The sequence below is a fragment of the Rattus rattus genome, chromosome 7 (assembly GCF_011064425.1).
Source record: "Rattus rattus isolate New Zealand chromosome 7, Rrattus_CSIRO_v1, whole genome shotgun sequence".
Classification (NCBI taxonomy): domain Eukaryota; kingdom Metazoa; phylum Chordata; class Mammalia; order Rodentia; family Muridae; genus Rattus; species Rattus rattus.
In genome coordinates this window covers 91505533-91523767 of record NC_046160.1, presented here as the reverse complement: position 1 = coordinate 91523767, position 18235 = coordinate 91505533, and the positions used below count along the sequence as shown (strand labels likewise).

At 38.5% G+C, this 18235-nt stretch overlaps 1 protein-coding gene and 1 pseudogene across 2 annotated transcripts in view; both read right to left on the bottom strand.

Annotated features, from left to right (window-relative positions):
- Positions 1 to 18235, bottom strand: part of Fut8 (fucosyltransferase 8) — a 131359-nt gene that overhangs the window by 70165 nt on the left and 42959 nt on the right. For both annotated transcript variants that reach the window (XM_032907987.1, XM_032907986.1), the window contains one exon: positions 8765 to 8879. In XM_032907987.1, the coding sequence (XP_032763878.1) occupies positions 8765 to 8879 (115 nt within the window). The remainder of the gene's footprint in view (positions 1 to 8764; positions 8880 to 18235) is intronic.
- LOC116906332 lies at positions 9388 to 9487 on the bottom strand (annotated as a pseudogene).

Below are 18235 nucleotides of genomic sequence, written 5' to 3'. Positions count from 1 at the left end.
TTAAAAGAAATTCCTAAATATCTAATATAATTCTTTGCTGCTGCTTTAGGAGAGAGTTATACTATTTCTAGCTATTCCAGGTGACTTCTACAAGAGCACTGACTCAGGAGAACTCTATACCACACAGCCTTGGCAATAATTTGATCTCAGAAGGGCCACAAGAAAAGGCAGAGACTAGTGAGGCATAGCCAGCCTAAGGTCCCATTGTAGTGTATGATACAAACAAAACTCTTTCCAAAAGCAGAAGAAACCACATCAACTCCTGTTCATCTTTTATAAAAATGTACACAAAAGACTACAAAAATGATAAAAATGGTATGGCAGGTTCTGGAGTTGTGCGGGTCGGGAGGCAGGAGAATAAGAAAGAAAAGGAGTGGTGGGGTAGAAGAGTGAAGCCAAGTCTATTAGCCCTGCCATAGGGAGGATGGAAAATGAAGTAACAGCACAAGAAACTGCAGGACACTTTGTTCCTGTCCAGAGACTCCTGCAATTTTATTCTCTCATTCACAGTCACATTCTCTCTCTCTGTCTCTCTACCCCCTCCTTTCTTCCCTCTCCCCCTTGACCCCCATAAATAATAAAAAAAAGTTTTTTAAAGGTATAAATAAAAAAGTAAAAATATATACAAAGTCTGGAAATTAGTAGTATTGTTACACCTTTTATTTTATTTTGAAAATGTACCGTAGTTGAATAATATAGGTTCTCCTTGTGGGAAACGTTGTAGAAGGTAGGTACACGGTAACATATTGTAATTTACTGTGTGTTAAATTGTTTAAACATGATGTTAAAGAATTTTGAACAGTAAAAAAAGTAACATGAATTAGTTAGAGCACTGTCAATTATGTGAAGATAGTCTGAGAAAAGAAAGTGCTCTTAAATGCTTCTCCCCTTTAAAAAACAATATTTGAATGAGCCCAGAGAAATTTATTCTCAAAAAGCAATGGATTCTCTTTGCTACAATGTACATGTGGTCACCAGAAGGCAACCTATGGAGTCAGTTCCTTCCTTCCACTATGTGAGCCCCAGGTACTGAACTCCAGCCATGAGGGCCGATAGCAGCCTCTTTACCGACCGAGCCATCACATTGGTCTCCTATTTTAACAGTTTTTTAAGTATTCTGATAGTAAGCGTGTGCTGACCTGTGAAAACATTATTATAACCAAGATACTAACTGTTCCATCAAAACAAGCAAAAAAAAAAACAAAACAAAACAGAATGAAAACCCTGTGCTACCCCCTTTGACTTATGAGTGTCTGCATGTATGTGTGTGTGTGTGTGTGTGTCTGTCTGTCTGTCTGTCTGTGTCTGTGTGTGTGCATGCACTCCTGATGCTTATTGAGGTTAGATCCCCCAGAACTGAAGTTACAGATGTTTGTAAGTTGCCATGTAGGTACTGGGAAATGAACCAGGGTCCTTTGTAAGAACAGTGAGTATTCCTAACTGATGAGCCATCTCTCCAGATCCTGTTAATCCTCCAGAGTCATGTTCTCCAGACATTGATCCCTAGAAAGCACTGACTTATTCTCTACACAAAAGTTAACAACAGTACTTGCTTTTGAAGATGGCTTTTCATCAGTCAGTATGATGCTTCTGAGATCCATTCAAGTGGAGCTGCTTCATTTCATTTAGCTAATGAGCAGTACTCTATTGTGTTGCTCCCACTGCACCATAGCTTATCAGTCCTTTGGATGGGTTGACATTTGGGTTGTTTCGTTTGAAGCTATTAAAAATTGTTACTATGGGCATTGGTATATAGGTTTCTGTGTGGACACGAATATTAATTTTTCAATGAAAAAGCAAAACAAGAATGTATCTGCTGGGTCATATGGCAAACACATATATAACTAGTATAGGAAACAGGCAAACTTTCCTAGGATAACTACTATTTTACATTCCCACGAGCAATCAATAAGATCTAGTTATGTCACATACATGGTATTTTGGGGGGTGGGGGTGTTGTTTCCCTTTTATCCATCCTGACAGGTGTTATCTCTCCACCTCTTTAAATTGCGTTCCCTTAACAGTTACTAAACATTTTAACCTGTGCTATTTCTAATCAATATGTCTCATATGAAACTGTCTGTTGAAAAAGTGTGCCTATTTCCCAATGAGACTGTATCTTGCTTTTGGAATGAGAAGCTGCAATATATGCTATACATAAGACTTTGATACTTGAATTGTAAAGATTTTCTTCTCTGTGACTTCTCATTCTCTTAAACAGGGTAATAATTTGTAGATTAAAAACTTTTAGTATTGATATTGCATAGGAATGGTGAGAAATTAGTATTTCTTCAAATATTTTCTTTAATCTTCCACTCCAGTTTCTCTTCTGGGCTTAAGGATGAAAATATAAACTCTGTTCCTGTTCCCAGTGCCCCAGGCGCCTGCCGACTCCTCCTGTCTCCATCCACTGCTGCCCCGGTGGCTGAACCTGTGCTGCTCTAGCTCCCAGCATCAGCTCTTTTCTCGGCCACAGCTACAGTACCGAGCTACTGGAAGTCACTGTGTTTTCACTATTAAAATTTCCACTCGGGCTTTTCTTCTATCATTTATTTCTTGCTCAGGCTTTCTATATATTTTTTTCACTTGTTTCAAGCCTTTAATTGTTACTGGAAAGTTTGCAGTATTACGGTTTTTGTAAAATCTTTGCAATACTGTCTCTTGCTATACATCTGCTGATTACCATTCATCCTTTAAATTGAGATTTTCCTGGTTCTTGGTATGATGAGACTCGACTTTCTATTTGCATCTATTTTACTAAGCAGTCACATTGTTTGGATCCACAGTGAATGTTTTTGCGATCTCTTTAAGGGCCTTGGTTCAAATGTCAATGTAACTGTTAAAATCTTCCAGCACTGTAGTGAGATCATTCTTTAACTGATCACAGGGCAGTGGGAGTATGGTTTTAAGATTTGTCACTAAACTGTATTTATGACATAATCAGTTTTAGAATTGTAGTATCACTTCTAACTTCTGGGGAAATTTTACAATAAGAAGCTGAACAAATACACCAAAAACTGAAGAATTCCAATTGCAGCTCAGCTTACATTCAAGTAAGTTAAAAGAATAAGACATCTGTTAGGTATGTTGGTACACTCTGAGATGAACTGGGTAGGAAGTGACAATTGCAATATGACCAGTTATTTCATTTCTAGAATCACAGATGTTAACTGCTTCATATACAATTCTGCAACTTAACAATAAATTACAGAAAACGTTTTTATTATTGATAACTAAGTAGATGTGATCAAATAAGAAATAAAATAATAACATGTAGTGAGCTATAGAAAGCATAGTGTCACAAATTCAGAAGCCCATTAAACACGTCAAGAAATATTTATTTTCTTGCCAAAAATGTCTAAACTGTGAAACCACTTTGGCAAGAACTTTGGAGGAGCTAAATTTACAGTTTACTGGAAACCATGCCTAAAGTAAACGTACTACTCAAAAGTAATACTTATAAAGACTATTGCCAAATGTCACCAAATTTAAAAATAAAGAAATAAAAGAAAATGACATAGTAATGTATGTAGAAAATTTGATAAAATCTGCAAAAAATTTACTTGACCTAGTAACTGATTTTGGCAAAATTGCAAGATATAAAATCAATGTATAAAATTCAACTGTATTTTTATATCCTTGCAATAATAAGATATGCTTATTGTAGAATATAAATAAAAATGTGAAGCATTTATGACAATATTTTGAAAAGAAGAATAATGTTAGAGAAATCATACTATCCAATTTTAATACTTTCTGCAAACCTATGGTAACCTAAATGGTCTGGTATTATCAGGACTACACTACCTGATTTTCAACAAAAGCATTAATGTAATGGGGGAAAAGCAAGTCTTTGAACGAATAGCTCAAATAAACAAGAAAATGAACCTGAATTGTTGGTTCGTATCTTAACTCCAAATATATCTCGGACCTAAATGTAACAACTCAATTATAAACTAGAATAGGAGAGGCAAATGCTCCATTTCAGAGTGCTTGCCTGGCATGCATAAAGCTCTAAATTTATTTTGCCAGCAAAATAAATAAAAAATAGGCAAATAAATAAATCTTCTAGAAGAAAACAGGAAAAAAATCTAGCTTACCTTTAGTAAAAGTTTCATAAGTATAAAAGTGAAAACCAAAAATACAATAGGATTTTATAACTTAAAAACCTTTGCTCTTCAAAAGACATTGATAAGAAAATAGAGGCTAGGGAGATAGCTCAGTGGATAGGATCATGGGCTGCTCTTCCAGAGGATCCAGGTACAATTCCCAGCACTACAAGGTGACTGACAACTGCCTGTAACTGCTTTGCCCAGGAATCTGACATCATCTTTTGGACTGCAGGCCCCAAGCATGTGATGGAACATATACATATAATACAGGTAAACACCCATATCTTCCTTTCAGAAGATATAAGAAACAAACGGTTAAGCTACAGATTGGAGGATTTCTAGATTAATAATAAAGGATTCATATCAAGAATAAAGAACCTCAATATGTCAGTCATAAGAAAACAAATATCTCAACCTCATAGGAAGAACAACAATATCAACCAACCAGACCCCCCAGAGCTCCCAGGGACTAAACCACCAACAAAGAGTACACATGGACAGACCCATGGCTCTAGCTGCATATGTAGCAGAGGATAGCATGTTGGGCATCGATGGGAGGAGAGGCCCTTGGTCCTGTGAAGGCTCCGTGTCTCAGTGTAGGAGAATGTCAGGGCAGGGAGTGGGAAGGAGTGGGTAGGTGGAGGAGCACCCTCATAGAAGCAGGGGTGGAGGACAGGATAGGGGGTTTCTGCTGGGGAAACCAGGAAAAAGGAGATAACATTTGAAATATAAATAAAGAAAATATCTAATAAAAGAAAAGAAAAAGAAGAAAACAAATATCCCAATAAAAAGTTGACCAAAAAATTTGAACAGGTACGTCCCTAAAGAAGGTATAATGGTTAGGAAGACAGCTTAGTTGGCTTGCCTTGCTAGCATATAGACTTGAGTTTGATCCCCAAAACTGATGTGAAGAAAAGCAGGGCACAATGGTATGTCTCAAGGAAAATACAACAGTGAAAAGCACCTGAGGAGTGACATCTGATGCTGTCCTCTGCCTGTCCCAAGTGCATGTGCACTGCTACACACATGCACCCACACAAACATGCACACAGGATAGGACACAAAGATGGTAAGTAACCAAATAAACAGGTAACCAACTACAGTGAAAAGGAAATACAAACCAAACCCATGGGTGGTTACTCTTTAAAACAAACCAAATGCTAAAATAAGATCGACTCTCTCTCTCTCTCTCTCTCTCTCTCTCTCTCTCTCTCTCTCTCTCTCACACACACACACACACACACACACACACACACACACACACACACACACACACACACACACACCAAGAAAAAAAGAATGTAAATGGTATACCCCTCTCTGAAATCAGTACCAGACAGTGTCCTACAGTGTCCTACAGGAGGGATGAACACAAGCCCCGTTCCCTACCCAGCAGCTATCTCCAGTTGATAACCACTTGGAAATGAAGATTCAAGGGAGTCTCAGTGGGGAAACAGACTGTCTAAGGGGCGGGCTGCGTGTCTATGTGTAGATGGCTGAGGCTGCGTGTCTACGTGTAGATGGCTGAGGCTGCAGGTCTACGTGTAGATGGCTGAGGCTGCAGGTCTACGTGTAGATGGCTGAGGCTGCGTGTCTACGTGTAGATGGCTGAGGCTGCGTGTCTACGTGTAGATGGCTGAGGCTGCAGGTCTACGTGTAGATGGCTGAGGCTGCAGGTCTACGTGTAGATGGCTGAGGCTGCAGGTCTACGTGTAGATGGCTGAGACTGCAGGTCTACGTGTAGATGGCTGACAAAAACCAACCTCAAAGGCATGTTTGGAGACTCCTTGCTTCCCAATGTCATGTCCGATTCTTTCTCTCCTTTATGTTTAACTTTATTTGGTTTTTTTCTGCAGTATATTATGGCTTCAGGTTTTGTGTTTTTACGGGATTCCTTAATTGTGCCAACGCAGGGTCTCTGCATCTATACCTGTTGCTTATGCCTTTAGGGAGCTCTTTCCTTCTGTTTGTTTTTGCTTTATCTTATTTTATTTTTATTTTGATCTCTCAGGTGCTTGTTCTCTAATGAGAGACAGAAAGGAAACAGACATAGATGGGGGGGTATGGGGAGGAACTGGGAGGAGCAGAGGGAGGGGAAACCATAATCACGGTATATTATATGAAAAACATCTATTTTCAATTAAAAAAGAAGAAGAAAAACATACTACATACAATATTTTAAGTACTGGTGTAATTGTTATAGAATATTTAGATTCACGAGCAGCAAAGGTTAGAATTCTGAGAACTGTGCTGACTAGATATCTAAGTATCTCCTGTATCACGTCACACACATTAAGAATCAGAGGAGATCTAATAAATTAGATTTTTAATAAAGATGATGAAGCTAAAACTATCACTGAGATTTTCTTTATCTATTAATTGTTGAAAATACTAAATTCCTGAGCACGTGAATTATTACAAAAAGCAACTTATTACGGAAAACAAAAGTATTGTGAACGTGTCCACTTCTGTAATTGTTCATTTGGGATGCAAGACAAAGGAAGAATGAGGGAAAATCTGATAAACTTTCCTCAATCTGAAAAAAAATACATCCTACTCTTTATGTATTAAAAAAAAAAAAACGAATGAAAGCATAAACCCACATAAACATTTGTAGACGGATGTTCAAGAGTTTATTCATCATAGCCTCAAACTGGAGATAATTAAATGTCTCTCAAAAGGCAACAAACAAACAAATAAACAAACAAACAGTGGTGCATCCACAAATGTAGTATGACTCATAGTTAAAAGTAATGAAATATTGATATGTACAATGTGACACAAAGAGTAGATTTTTAAAAACAGAGAGAGAAAATAAAGCAAGTGGCAGGCACTTGTTAAACTGTGCTGAGCTGATGCTGACCTGACCATAGTTTAAATACAGTGGCTGAAAGTTTAATAAGTATATGGAAGCTCACAAACCAGTTATTTCTATTTTATTAATAAAGGAGATGATGGTGCGGTGCCACCATCTGTCCCACAGCTCAATGAATGAAGATCTAGTTGATAGGAGATAATTATCACTCCCCTGCAGGAAGTACAATGGTTCTCATTCTGCAGACTCCACTAATCAATGGTCTTGGGAGTAAGAGACTAAGAGAACATGCCAACACCAAGTTGGTTTTTAGTGACCCCCTAAACACTTGATTTGCCCATTTATTTGTATGAAAACAGATGCTTAACATATACAGAAGCATGCCATGGTCTGTCCCTTTGCTTCTAATCTTTTTTTTTAAAAAAAAAAAAAAAACAAATTAATTATTTTTATTTTGTGAGCATTGGTGTTTGAGGGTGTCACACTCCATGAAACTGAACTGCAGACAGTTGTGAGCTGCATTGTGGTTGCTGGGAATTGAACCCAGGACCTTTTGAAGAGCAGCCCGTGCTTTTAACCACTGAGCCATCTCTCCAGCTCCCACTTCTAATCTTAAAGGGTTCTTGTAGATAGAAACTATACTATCATAGAATTACAAAAGGATTGAGTGAAGGACACTTATGTTTATTTCAACTTAAAGCATTTCTTATTTCATTTTAAATGTCTCTATTAATTCACTGTTTTTTCCTCAAAACAATTTTCTCCCAACTTATTGCCAGTTGAAGATGTTTCCATTGCCAGCATTTCAGCTTCTTCAATTACTTAGAAATGTCTACTGATTCTATTTCTCTAGTCTCTCCAAGTTTGTCTCCACTCCCAAAGCAAACTCTCAACACTTCTCAAATTCATCCTGCCTGTGCTACAATCTCCTTGTCCTACATGGCTTTTGCTGCTTCTAGCCTCTCCAAATACTAATATAGTTCAACTAATATACTACTTTTAGGTTCTGTCATTTGTTGTACCTTTTTTGTACAAAAACTGTTCTAAAACTAGGTTGTCATTAGCTTTCTGTGGCTCAGGCCCTGGGTTTAAACCCCAGCACTGGGAGGAGGAACAAAGAAAACCAGGATGCTGTGACACCAAAATCAGAAAGTGTCTAGAGAATGCTAACAATAAAATTTCAAAAGGTTTTCCTTACAAATTTCTAAGAGGAGATATATATATATCTCAATAAGAATTTAAAAAAGAACACATACAAAAAAGACATAAGGCCCTTAACAGCTTGATCAGTATTTACTTCTTGTCAAAATGATATCCATAAAATAAATATCTTTCAATAATCATTTAATGTTCATTTACCATATATTTTACCATCAATAATCAAGCTCTCGAACCTCTTTGCAGATTTCCATACTTGTTTTTCACACGATCTAAAACTCCACACAAACTGCAGACTGCAGCTGGCATCTGCGATCCTGTACTAGTCTGCCTGCCCTGGGCCACTGCTCTCAACACGCGTCATCTAGCGCATCCTTTGCCTTCAGTGCTCACGGTGAAGTCAGACTTGACCACCTCACACAGTGCCAACTGCTACAGAACGCAGCCTGCTTACAACTGTGTAGTTTTTATATATGCAAACAAGTGTCTCCTTTTAGGGCAGTACTTCTGTGCTCATGATGTATAAAACTTACTTATTCTTTGAATAAATAAGTAAAGTGAGCAATTAATTTTTCAAAAAGCACCAGAAAAACTTTTAAGAAGCAAAAGTTATTTTCATTTTTTATTTTATTATGATTTTTTTCCACTCAAGATTTATTTCTTACCCCAATCTTCTTACCTGGAGATAAGTTATTCTCCGCTGGACCAGCTCTGTCAGATCTTTGGCCTCTTTTTCACGCCAATCCCCTGCTCCATCTGTTTGACTGAGGTAGTATAGATCCGTCATGATAGACCTGCGGAAGTAAGCAACATGGGAAGGCCACTTATTTGTATTGTTTCGCAGGATTACACACAATCGTAAAGGAGCCAAACTGAAAGATTAATGCTCAGGTAGATGATGGTATTTGTCTTTTATTTTCCATTAAGACTATGAAACTTAATATTTAAGTCTCTACCACCCAATATTCATCCCTATAGCAAATCTTTTTTGTCAAAAAAGACACACAAATTTTCCCCACAAGCCAATCAGCCACACCATTAAAAACAAACAAACAAACCAAAATATAAAGAATGCAATTCAGTAGACATGGCACTGGTATTTGAATAATACCACTGTGTCCTCACTCATCGCTTCATAACCTCTCTTAACATTCCACTCTGAGTAACTGGGAAAAGATTAGAGGGAAAACTTGACATAAATCTCACACAAAGTCCTAAAGAACAAGACATTAACGAATTCTCTCTTTGAAGTAGCAGGAACTACCATTTTAAGTTGTGTGACCCTCTGCTGCTTTTGTTTTTTAAAGTATGTAATGTTTCATGAATGTTCATGTCACCCTTGTGCAGAGGCCTTGCTAATGTCTGTATCATTCCAGTTTCAGTATGCCTGCTGAGGGAACATTCTTTGTTACTTATGTAGCAGTAAAGTTGCCTTAAGCAATAAGTAACTAAATAGGTGTGGCTCTGTTCCAATAAAACTTTATTAACCAAAGTAGGAAAATAGCCAGATTTTGCCCTTGGGCCATAATTTGCTGTTCTCTCATCAAAACTAATGTAATGATTAAGATTCTTTCTCACTCTGGAGCCATCAGTAATTTGGATCATAACATGTTAGATTTCCTTGCAATAAATTAAAATACCCTGTAAACTATAAAGAGATAGTTTAGAACTGGTAGACATGGTTTTATCTATATTACAGTAAATAAAACCAATGGCTTTCACTTAGTACAAAAGAAAGTAAAAAGGCATCCCTCTTTCTCTAACAAGCCCCAAACAATCTGTCACCAAATAAATATATAACCAATTACTGACTATTAATCTCTATCAGTAATGCTATTGACTAAGCTACCATCCTCCCACACCGGAATTATTATAATGGCTTTCTCACAATTCTCCCAGCTTCCAACCTTGCCTATGTATAGTTTATCGATAGTGCTCAGATTAATAATCAAATAACACTTCTGTTTTGCACTTAACATTGGGTTAACCTTTCAAATCACTCAAGAGTCAAGGCCAAAGTTACTATTTTGCCTTATAAGATCCCATACACCATAGTCTATCATTTCATCTGATCCCTTCCTAATGGCGTCATTGTTTATTTTATTTCAGTCACAGAACCAACCAAGTATCCTTCAAACATTTGCTCACATGTCACCTTCCCCATGAAGCTCTCCTAGGCTAACCTACTTTTAAGTAGCCAGCATCCTGGCACCTCCCTCAGTTTGGCTCCCTCCCCTTTCCCACTTTTTCCCTCTCCATTCCCTCCTTCCATTTATGGGTCCTGATTCTAGAAACTCACAGAAAGTAGTTTTATAGAATTTACCTTGAGTATGAAAACCACAGAATAATAATTATACAACAAAGAGGAAGAAGGAGTTACTGGATAGGGATGGCAGGATATGTGGTAAGGAAAGCTAGGCACAAAAACCTTCCAGTATTCAGTCCCCCCGTAAGACCCTGAAGAATAGGACTGACCAATCAGAAGGACCCATTTAACAAGTGATGAAATGAGTCAACAACTGTGACTTAATTATCTAGGACTGAGTCTTGGTAATTCTTATTTCTGGTTCTTAATTAAATGTTAGATCACTTAGTAAATAAACACTGGCAACTCAGAGAAAACCATTTGGGTGATGAATGATCATACGTGATAACACACTTGATAAAAAACAATTATTGATTTGAAAATGACAATTAAAATCTTAAATACAGTTTAGACTATTCAGCCTGGGTTAGCAAAATGGCTTTGAGTGTGCTTTGAAACAATGGGTCATTTTCAAGGATTTTAGGCCTTTATTGGTATCAATGTTACCTACTCACAGGGCACTTTGAAGCTTAGCTATTACCATTTTCACCCTTTTTTTTTTAACACCATAAGAGTCTAAAACATAGTTTTATAAATTTTTATATTTGTTATTCTTATTTAAGATTAAAAATAATTTTTATATAGAAGATTTTTAACTGCCTTTTTAACAAATCAATCTGCTATGTTACACACTGAGAACAGCCTCAAATATATTTTTTTTCATATTATCAAACTGAGCTCCCTCTGAAATATAGCCCACAATACTCTTTTTCTATTGTTGTTGCTGTTACTGAGTTAAAGTTACTACTTTCCATGGCCTGGTGTGTTCTTTGAGTGTCCCTAAGGGTCCATTGTGATTAAAGTCTTAAATCTTCAGGGTACGGCATTGGGAGGTGGTAGAATGGGAAGGCGTTATCTTAAAAAGAGGTCCTAAGTTCTTGGTTGAGGAGAGCCCTCAAAAGAAGCTGTGACCACATTCATATTCATAGTTTGTCCCTCTCTCCCTCCTTTCTACCTTCCCTCCCACCCTCTCTCTCTCTCTCTCTGCCTCTCTAAGTCTTTCCCTCTTCCAGCCTCTCTCCTCTCTCTCTCAGATTACCAGTTTGGCTATGTAAGCTCTTCCACACATGTCTCCACCGTAATGTACGGTGAGGACTTTTGCTGGAACTGAGCCGGGCAGGAACAAGCCTAAAAACAAGTCTCTTATCTTTATAAAATTGGCTATTTCCAGATACTTCACTGTGGTAACGCAAACCTGCTTAACATACTGACCACATGGAATTATGATTTGAACTGAAAAGCACAGAAATCTTTAACTCTTATTGTGCTTTAAAGTTCAGTTGGAAATTTACAATATTTTCCCAGTTTTACAAACCTCAGTCACAACTCGTAGTGCTATATATCTCACAGGCTTTCCAACATCCACTCACTTCCCCATTGCAAATCTCAGTGTTAAATAACGGTGTTACTGCTGATGATAAAGCACAGTAGGATAAAAACCCAATCTATTAGCAAATGCTTACAGAGGAAAGCAGGACACCCAATACACTATGCCTAGCTTTAAAATTAAAATGAACATGTGTGCATATGTACATGCTTAGGGGAAAAGCAGTGAGGGTTTTTTTTTTTTTTATATTTATAGCTTCTAGTGGGAAAAAATACACTACGCCTAATTTTGAAGAAAGTCTATAAAAACTGTTGTGGCTTAGGCTTTCTCTTCTTTATTTATGTATTTTTTCCTTAACACAGGCTCCAGCAATGTAGTTAGCCTGGCTTCAAACTTTTGCCTTTCTTGTATCTGTCTCTGTAGAGTGCTGGGGTATGGGCATTTGCCTCTACACCTGGCTATGGTTTCTAGTCTTAGAAATCAACAATTCTGTACCACCAAAAATGAAAGCAGAGTTCTGAATTTCTTAATGAATTGCTAAATTTAAAAAGCAGTTTATTTTTAAACCTATTTATAATGGTACTAAGTCTTGGCAATTCATTTTATCCCAACCTGTGTGGAATCCAGAATGATCAAACGACTAGATGACTAAACAGAAGAAAAGTGCTCAGTATCATTTGACATAGGAAAATGCAAATAAAACTACGATGTGACAATCATTCTAACTCCAATTAATATGATACGCACGCACACGCACACACACACACACACACACACTCACATTCACAAGGATTTAAAGAAAAAAGAACTTTCAGACACTTGCTAGAAATACTGTTCATATGATCCAGTTATCTCACTCCTAAGTACATATCTGGTATCTGTAGGAATATAATCAGCATATCAAAGAAATATCTGCATGCCCATGTTTATTGCTGCATTAGTAACAATAACTAAGAAACAGGATCAGTCTAGATGCACATCCTTAAGGAAGGATATGAGGAAACAAGTGTCTTAGTCATGGTTTCTACTGCTGCAATGAAATGCCATGATCATCACAAATTAGGAGAGGAAAGGGTTTATTTGACTTAAATATCCCGAGTCACAGTTCCTTAAGGGAAGCCAAGGCATGAACTCAAGTGGGCAGGAAACTGAAGGCAGGAAACTGGAGGCAGGAGCTGATGCAGAGGCCATGAAGAACTGCTGTTTACTGGTTTGCTCAGCCTACTTCTTTCTTAGAGCACCCAGGATAACTAGCCCAGGGGTGGCACCACCCAGAATGGGCTGCCCCCTCACCTCACCTCACCTCATCAATCACTAATTTACAAATTGTCCCACTGGTTTGCCTGCAACCGATCTTCTGGAGGCATTATCTCAGTTGAGACTCCCTCCTGTCAGATGACTCTAGCTCAGGTGAAGCTGACATAAAACCGGCCAGCACAGTAAGATACTGTAAGTGGGAAATAAAAAACTTCCTTACTTTTTCATTGATGACATAATGGAGACAGACTAGACAACTGCTTCCCTACCGAGATAGCAGTGATCCTTCGAGGGCCAAAAGAACGAATCGAAATGTGCAGCAGTGGGGTCTGGGGGACAGAGGGAACAGAGCTTCGTATGTGAGAGGCTACCAGGACTCAATGGGGATGACATTAGCCAAAATACCCAACAGTGGAACAGTGGAGAGGTGGAACCAGAAGAGACCGCCTCAGTAGATAGCTATGGTCTATGAGCTATGCCCCCAGTTGAGGCAGGGGGCACCCACCCATCTTCAAAATTTTTAGTCCAGAATTATTCCTGTCTAAAGGAAATACAGGGACAAAAATGGAGCAGAGACTAAAGGAAAGTTCACCCAGTGACTGGCCCAACTTGGGATCCATCCCACGCACACACACCAAATCCTAACACTATTACTGCGGCCATATTGTGTGTGTAAAAGAAGCCTGGGGTGGCTGTCCTCTGGGAGGCTCCATCAGCAACCGACTGAGACAAATGCAGATGCTTGCAGTCAACCACTGGACTGAGGTCAGGGACCCTATGGAAGAGTTAGAGGAAGGACAGACTGAAGGAGCTGAAAGGGATGGCAACCCCATAGGAATAACAAAAATGCCAACTAACCCAGACTCCTCAGAGCTACGAAAGACGAAGCCAAAAGGCAAGGAGCATACAGAAACAGGTGGAGCAGAGCACTGCCTTATTCGGCCTCAGCAGGGAGGATGAGCTTAATCCCGAGGAAATCTGATGCCTCAGGGAAGAGGGATGCTGGCAGGGAGAAGTGGGGGTAGGCTGGCAGGTGGGGGAGCATCCTTACAGACAGATGGTGTGTATGTGTGCAGAACTCAAGGAGGGAGGACCAGGAAGGGGGCAACTTTTGGAATATCAATAAATAAATAAAAAATAACAAAGTAAAAAACAAAGAGCACAAACGTAGCCAGCTTTTGAGATGAAGCTACAACTGAGTATTTTCATCTATAAAGAAGAGTGAAATCCTGTCAATCTCACCAAGATGGATGAAACACTGTGTTGAGTGAAATATGGCAGATACAGAAAAGTAAGTACCACATTTCTCTTTCATATGTGAAGGTTTTTTAAAAGTCAGCTTTAATATAAAACAGTGCTAGGTAGATGTTGAGACAGCGGGGTAGGGTATGTAAAGGGGTGGATGTAATCTCTGCACAATGTACACATACTGAAGTAACACGTGAGTCCCATTAATACCCACCATCAGCATGTTAGCATAAGAATAAGGAAGGCAATACAGTCAGTCAGAATACCAGCACATCATACTACTTTCCATCTATTTAGTTTGATTTTTAAACCCCCAAGCCCCTCTCTCAATCAGATACTACATTAATAAGTTAAAACAGGGAAAAAGCTAAATCTGTATTATTTCTTCAGAAACTCAACGATGTCTAGATGCTGCACTGCTACAAAATGTAGTGTTCTGCGTTAAAGACTTGAATAAAGATCAGAAGGTTGCAGCCTATTACTGGGGCTTACAGTGATTAAAAAGCATTCTGCAGAAACCCTTAGTCTTTCAGGGATTCTGCACCCGGGCTACACTCCCTATAAGATCCCCAAAGCTGGAAATTTTGCCATCTTTTGCTTTTATCATGAAAGTATCAAGACATCTCAGTGAGTGTGTGGCTTAGTAAGCAGTGAGTATGGTGGCTTTACATAAGGCCACATCAAGGCCTAACATGTATAAGGCTAGGCAAGATTAGATACCCGCAAACTGGGGGTACAGATGCCCGATGACAATGAGTACATTAGAGCAGACTTTAGAGTCAGCCAGCTATGAGCAAATGATGTCTATGTTTGTGCTATTGCACTTCCCAGAGGGATTCTTCTATTTTCATAATCATAAAACTTTTATGTGAAAAGGGAGGGTGTCTAGTCTGTCTTAAATTTGCCATCAGGGAAACTATAACACAGAAGGTTTTTTTATTTATTTCTGATTCAAAATGCTAAAGCATAAAAACTTCCCTCAAGGGCCAGTACAGTTATAATTCATACAAGAATAATCTGAAGGTGAAAATTCAACATTCAAGATAAACTTGAGTAAGAGAGATTGCTGCAAAGTCTAGTCCCTGGGTAAATATGGTTCACGGACAAGAAAAATTACCTGAAACTTGTCTAAACTCGCTGTGCTGGTTGGTCATTTTCATTATCTGTTTCATTAGATTTAGAAGCAGCAAGTCAATGAGGGTATTTTTAAAAAGGCTTGACTGCAGATTCAAACAAGGGTAGGCAGCACCTTTCTGTGTTAGAGTCCCAGACCGAATAAAAAGGAAAAAGCAAGTGGAGCCCCTGCATTCCTCTCTGTCTCCTGCCTGCAAACAATGTGACCTGCATCCTAACACCCCTGCCACCTTGAGTTTCCTGCCAGAGCAGACTGTACTCTCAAACTAAGAATCAAAATCAACTTTTGGTCTTTAAGTTGTTTCTTGTCAGGTAGTTGCTCACAGTAAGAAGGAAAGTAACTGATACAGTGACCTCATTTCTCCTGGTCCAAGAATAGCTAAAAAATAGGGTTAGAGTAACTTTCTTATCCATCAGAGATACATTTGGAAGTGCCCATCCAGTGGATGCTTGAAACTACATGCAGTACCAATTTTTCCAATACATACCAACTCACAGCAATGTTTAATTTATAGATAATACATAGTAAGAAATTAATACGTCTACCTCTGCACTTTGCTAAGCAAAGCAAGGACTACAACACTGTAATAGCCCACCTGGTAACAGAGATAGCTAGTAGGTTGACTGGCAGTTAGCATATGCAGTATAGATTGAATATACAAAGAGATTATTCACACCCTGGCAAGATGGTATGAGATCTCACTGTACCACTTGGAATGATATGCGATTTAAAACGTGTAAATTGTTTATTTCTGGAATTTTCCATTTAGTAATTTTAGACTGTGGTTGACAAAGGCTAATAGACTAGAAAGCAAACAACAGATAAGTGGGGACTACTGTAATTCTGCTTACTTCAAAGGGTTATTGAACTAATAAGGTGGTTCTCCTGAAAATGAAGACACTTTATCACTAGTGATTAGCATATAGACAATCCTTGGTAAACCATTAGTTTCAATATGTAAATTGTTCTTCATTTGGACACCCCCGTCCCCAAATAACAATGGAGGCAGGCCGACAGAACAGTGGGTGCCAAGTGCAGCACGCTCTTTCACCTTGAAGCTACTATTTAAGGGCAAGGGGGACATTCCTTGAAGAAAATGAGGAGTTAGTATTTGGTAGAGAGACTAAGTGGTAAAGTGAATGAGAACAACCTCCCATAAAAATACCTGCCTGTGCTCACAAGTACTAGGAAGAATGCTTTGTTATCACTTTAAAATATATCTGGATGTCTACAGAAAAACATTTTAGTCAAAGAAATTCAAAAGTTGAGAAGTTATAAACATTAAAGATAATGAGAATCTCAAACAAATCACATCTCAAAGAAATTAAGATTGTTACTACTCTCTCTGTGTGTTTGTGAGAGTGTGTGTGTGTGTGTGTGTGTGTGAGAGAGAGAGAGAGAGAGAGGGAGAGAGAGAACACACAAAGATCTGATCTGAAGAACTCTTAAAACTTAACATTTCAAGAGTAGAAACACCAATTCTTGAACCTTCCAAAGTCAGTGGTAACAAAACAAAGTTACTAGGCTATAACAGCTATAATAAAAAAAAAAATCTTACAATGTATGAGCCGTTAGCCTATCAATCTTTCCCTATCATTAGACAGATAACTATATCCCTTATCTCTAACGTCCTTTTCCAGCCTCCATAATGGCCTTTTGTCTATCAGCCAATCTCTAATCAGGACACACAGCCATAAGTATCATTCATTATTTGCGATTAACAATGCTGCCATTACATATTACTGATAATGAGATAATACAGAGTCAGCAAGGGAGATGAGAGTGCTGCTTCCCAGATAGCTTTTTCAAGAGCTTTAGTCAACATAATTGAGAAATAGGTCATTGGCTATTTGACTCTGGGAGCCTCCCTGTCCTTCAATTCGAAGTTCAATAACTGTTATCATTTAAAAGCAGAAAGAAGAAGCTCCAGCAATTATTTCGTAAACAGGTGTCTGGCAGGAGGAAGGAGGCAAAAGTATCAGAGTAGTAGTAATAAGTGGCATGCAGCTCTGCGGCGGTCTAAAGGGTGGTGACACAAAAGCCCACGGTAGCCTCAGAGGGCAAGGTATAAATCTAAGCACTGAATTCATGGTACCACACAGGTAATAAAGCCACAATGGCAAAAACAATCATTCCCAAACAGTTACTTCCATCTCACAATTTCAATAAAAGGGGGCTGAGTCCAGTCATGATCAATGACATAAAAACAGCAAAACAAACAAAACAAGAGATACTACTTGGCTGCATTACTGTAAAACACAGTGGCAGGCAGTGACTAGAACGAACTTCACAGGAGACCCAGTGTTGCTACGGCTTGAGACCAATGCAGCAGGGAATGTGCAACTTGGCAGCATACTCCTCTAAGTTCTTCATTCATATTTAAGATTTATTTATTTTATTATTTGATATGTGAGTGTTTTTCATGTATATATAAAGGTGCACTACATGTGTACCTGGTGCCCAAAGAGGTCAGAAGACTGCATCAATCCTTTGGGACGATAGTTACAGATGTTCGTGAGCTGCCACGTGTGAGATTCCATGTGCTAGGAATTGAACTGGATTCCTCCGTGACAGCAAACAGTGAGTGCCTTTCCATTAAGCACTCACCCTCTATTACTGGTTACTACCAAGTGATTACACACTTTGGTAGTAGACAACAGGACCTTAGCAGTTATTAGATCACACATAACAGATTAATCAAATAAATACTGCTTTGCTAAAATTATCAGGTGAGCTAAAACCCAAATATATGCATGGTATTTGGCTTCCAGGCTATGATCTAGTCTCACATTGGGCACCATTACTGACTATTAAAAAC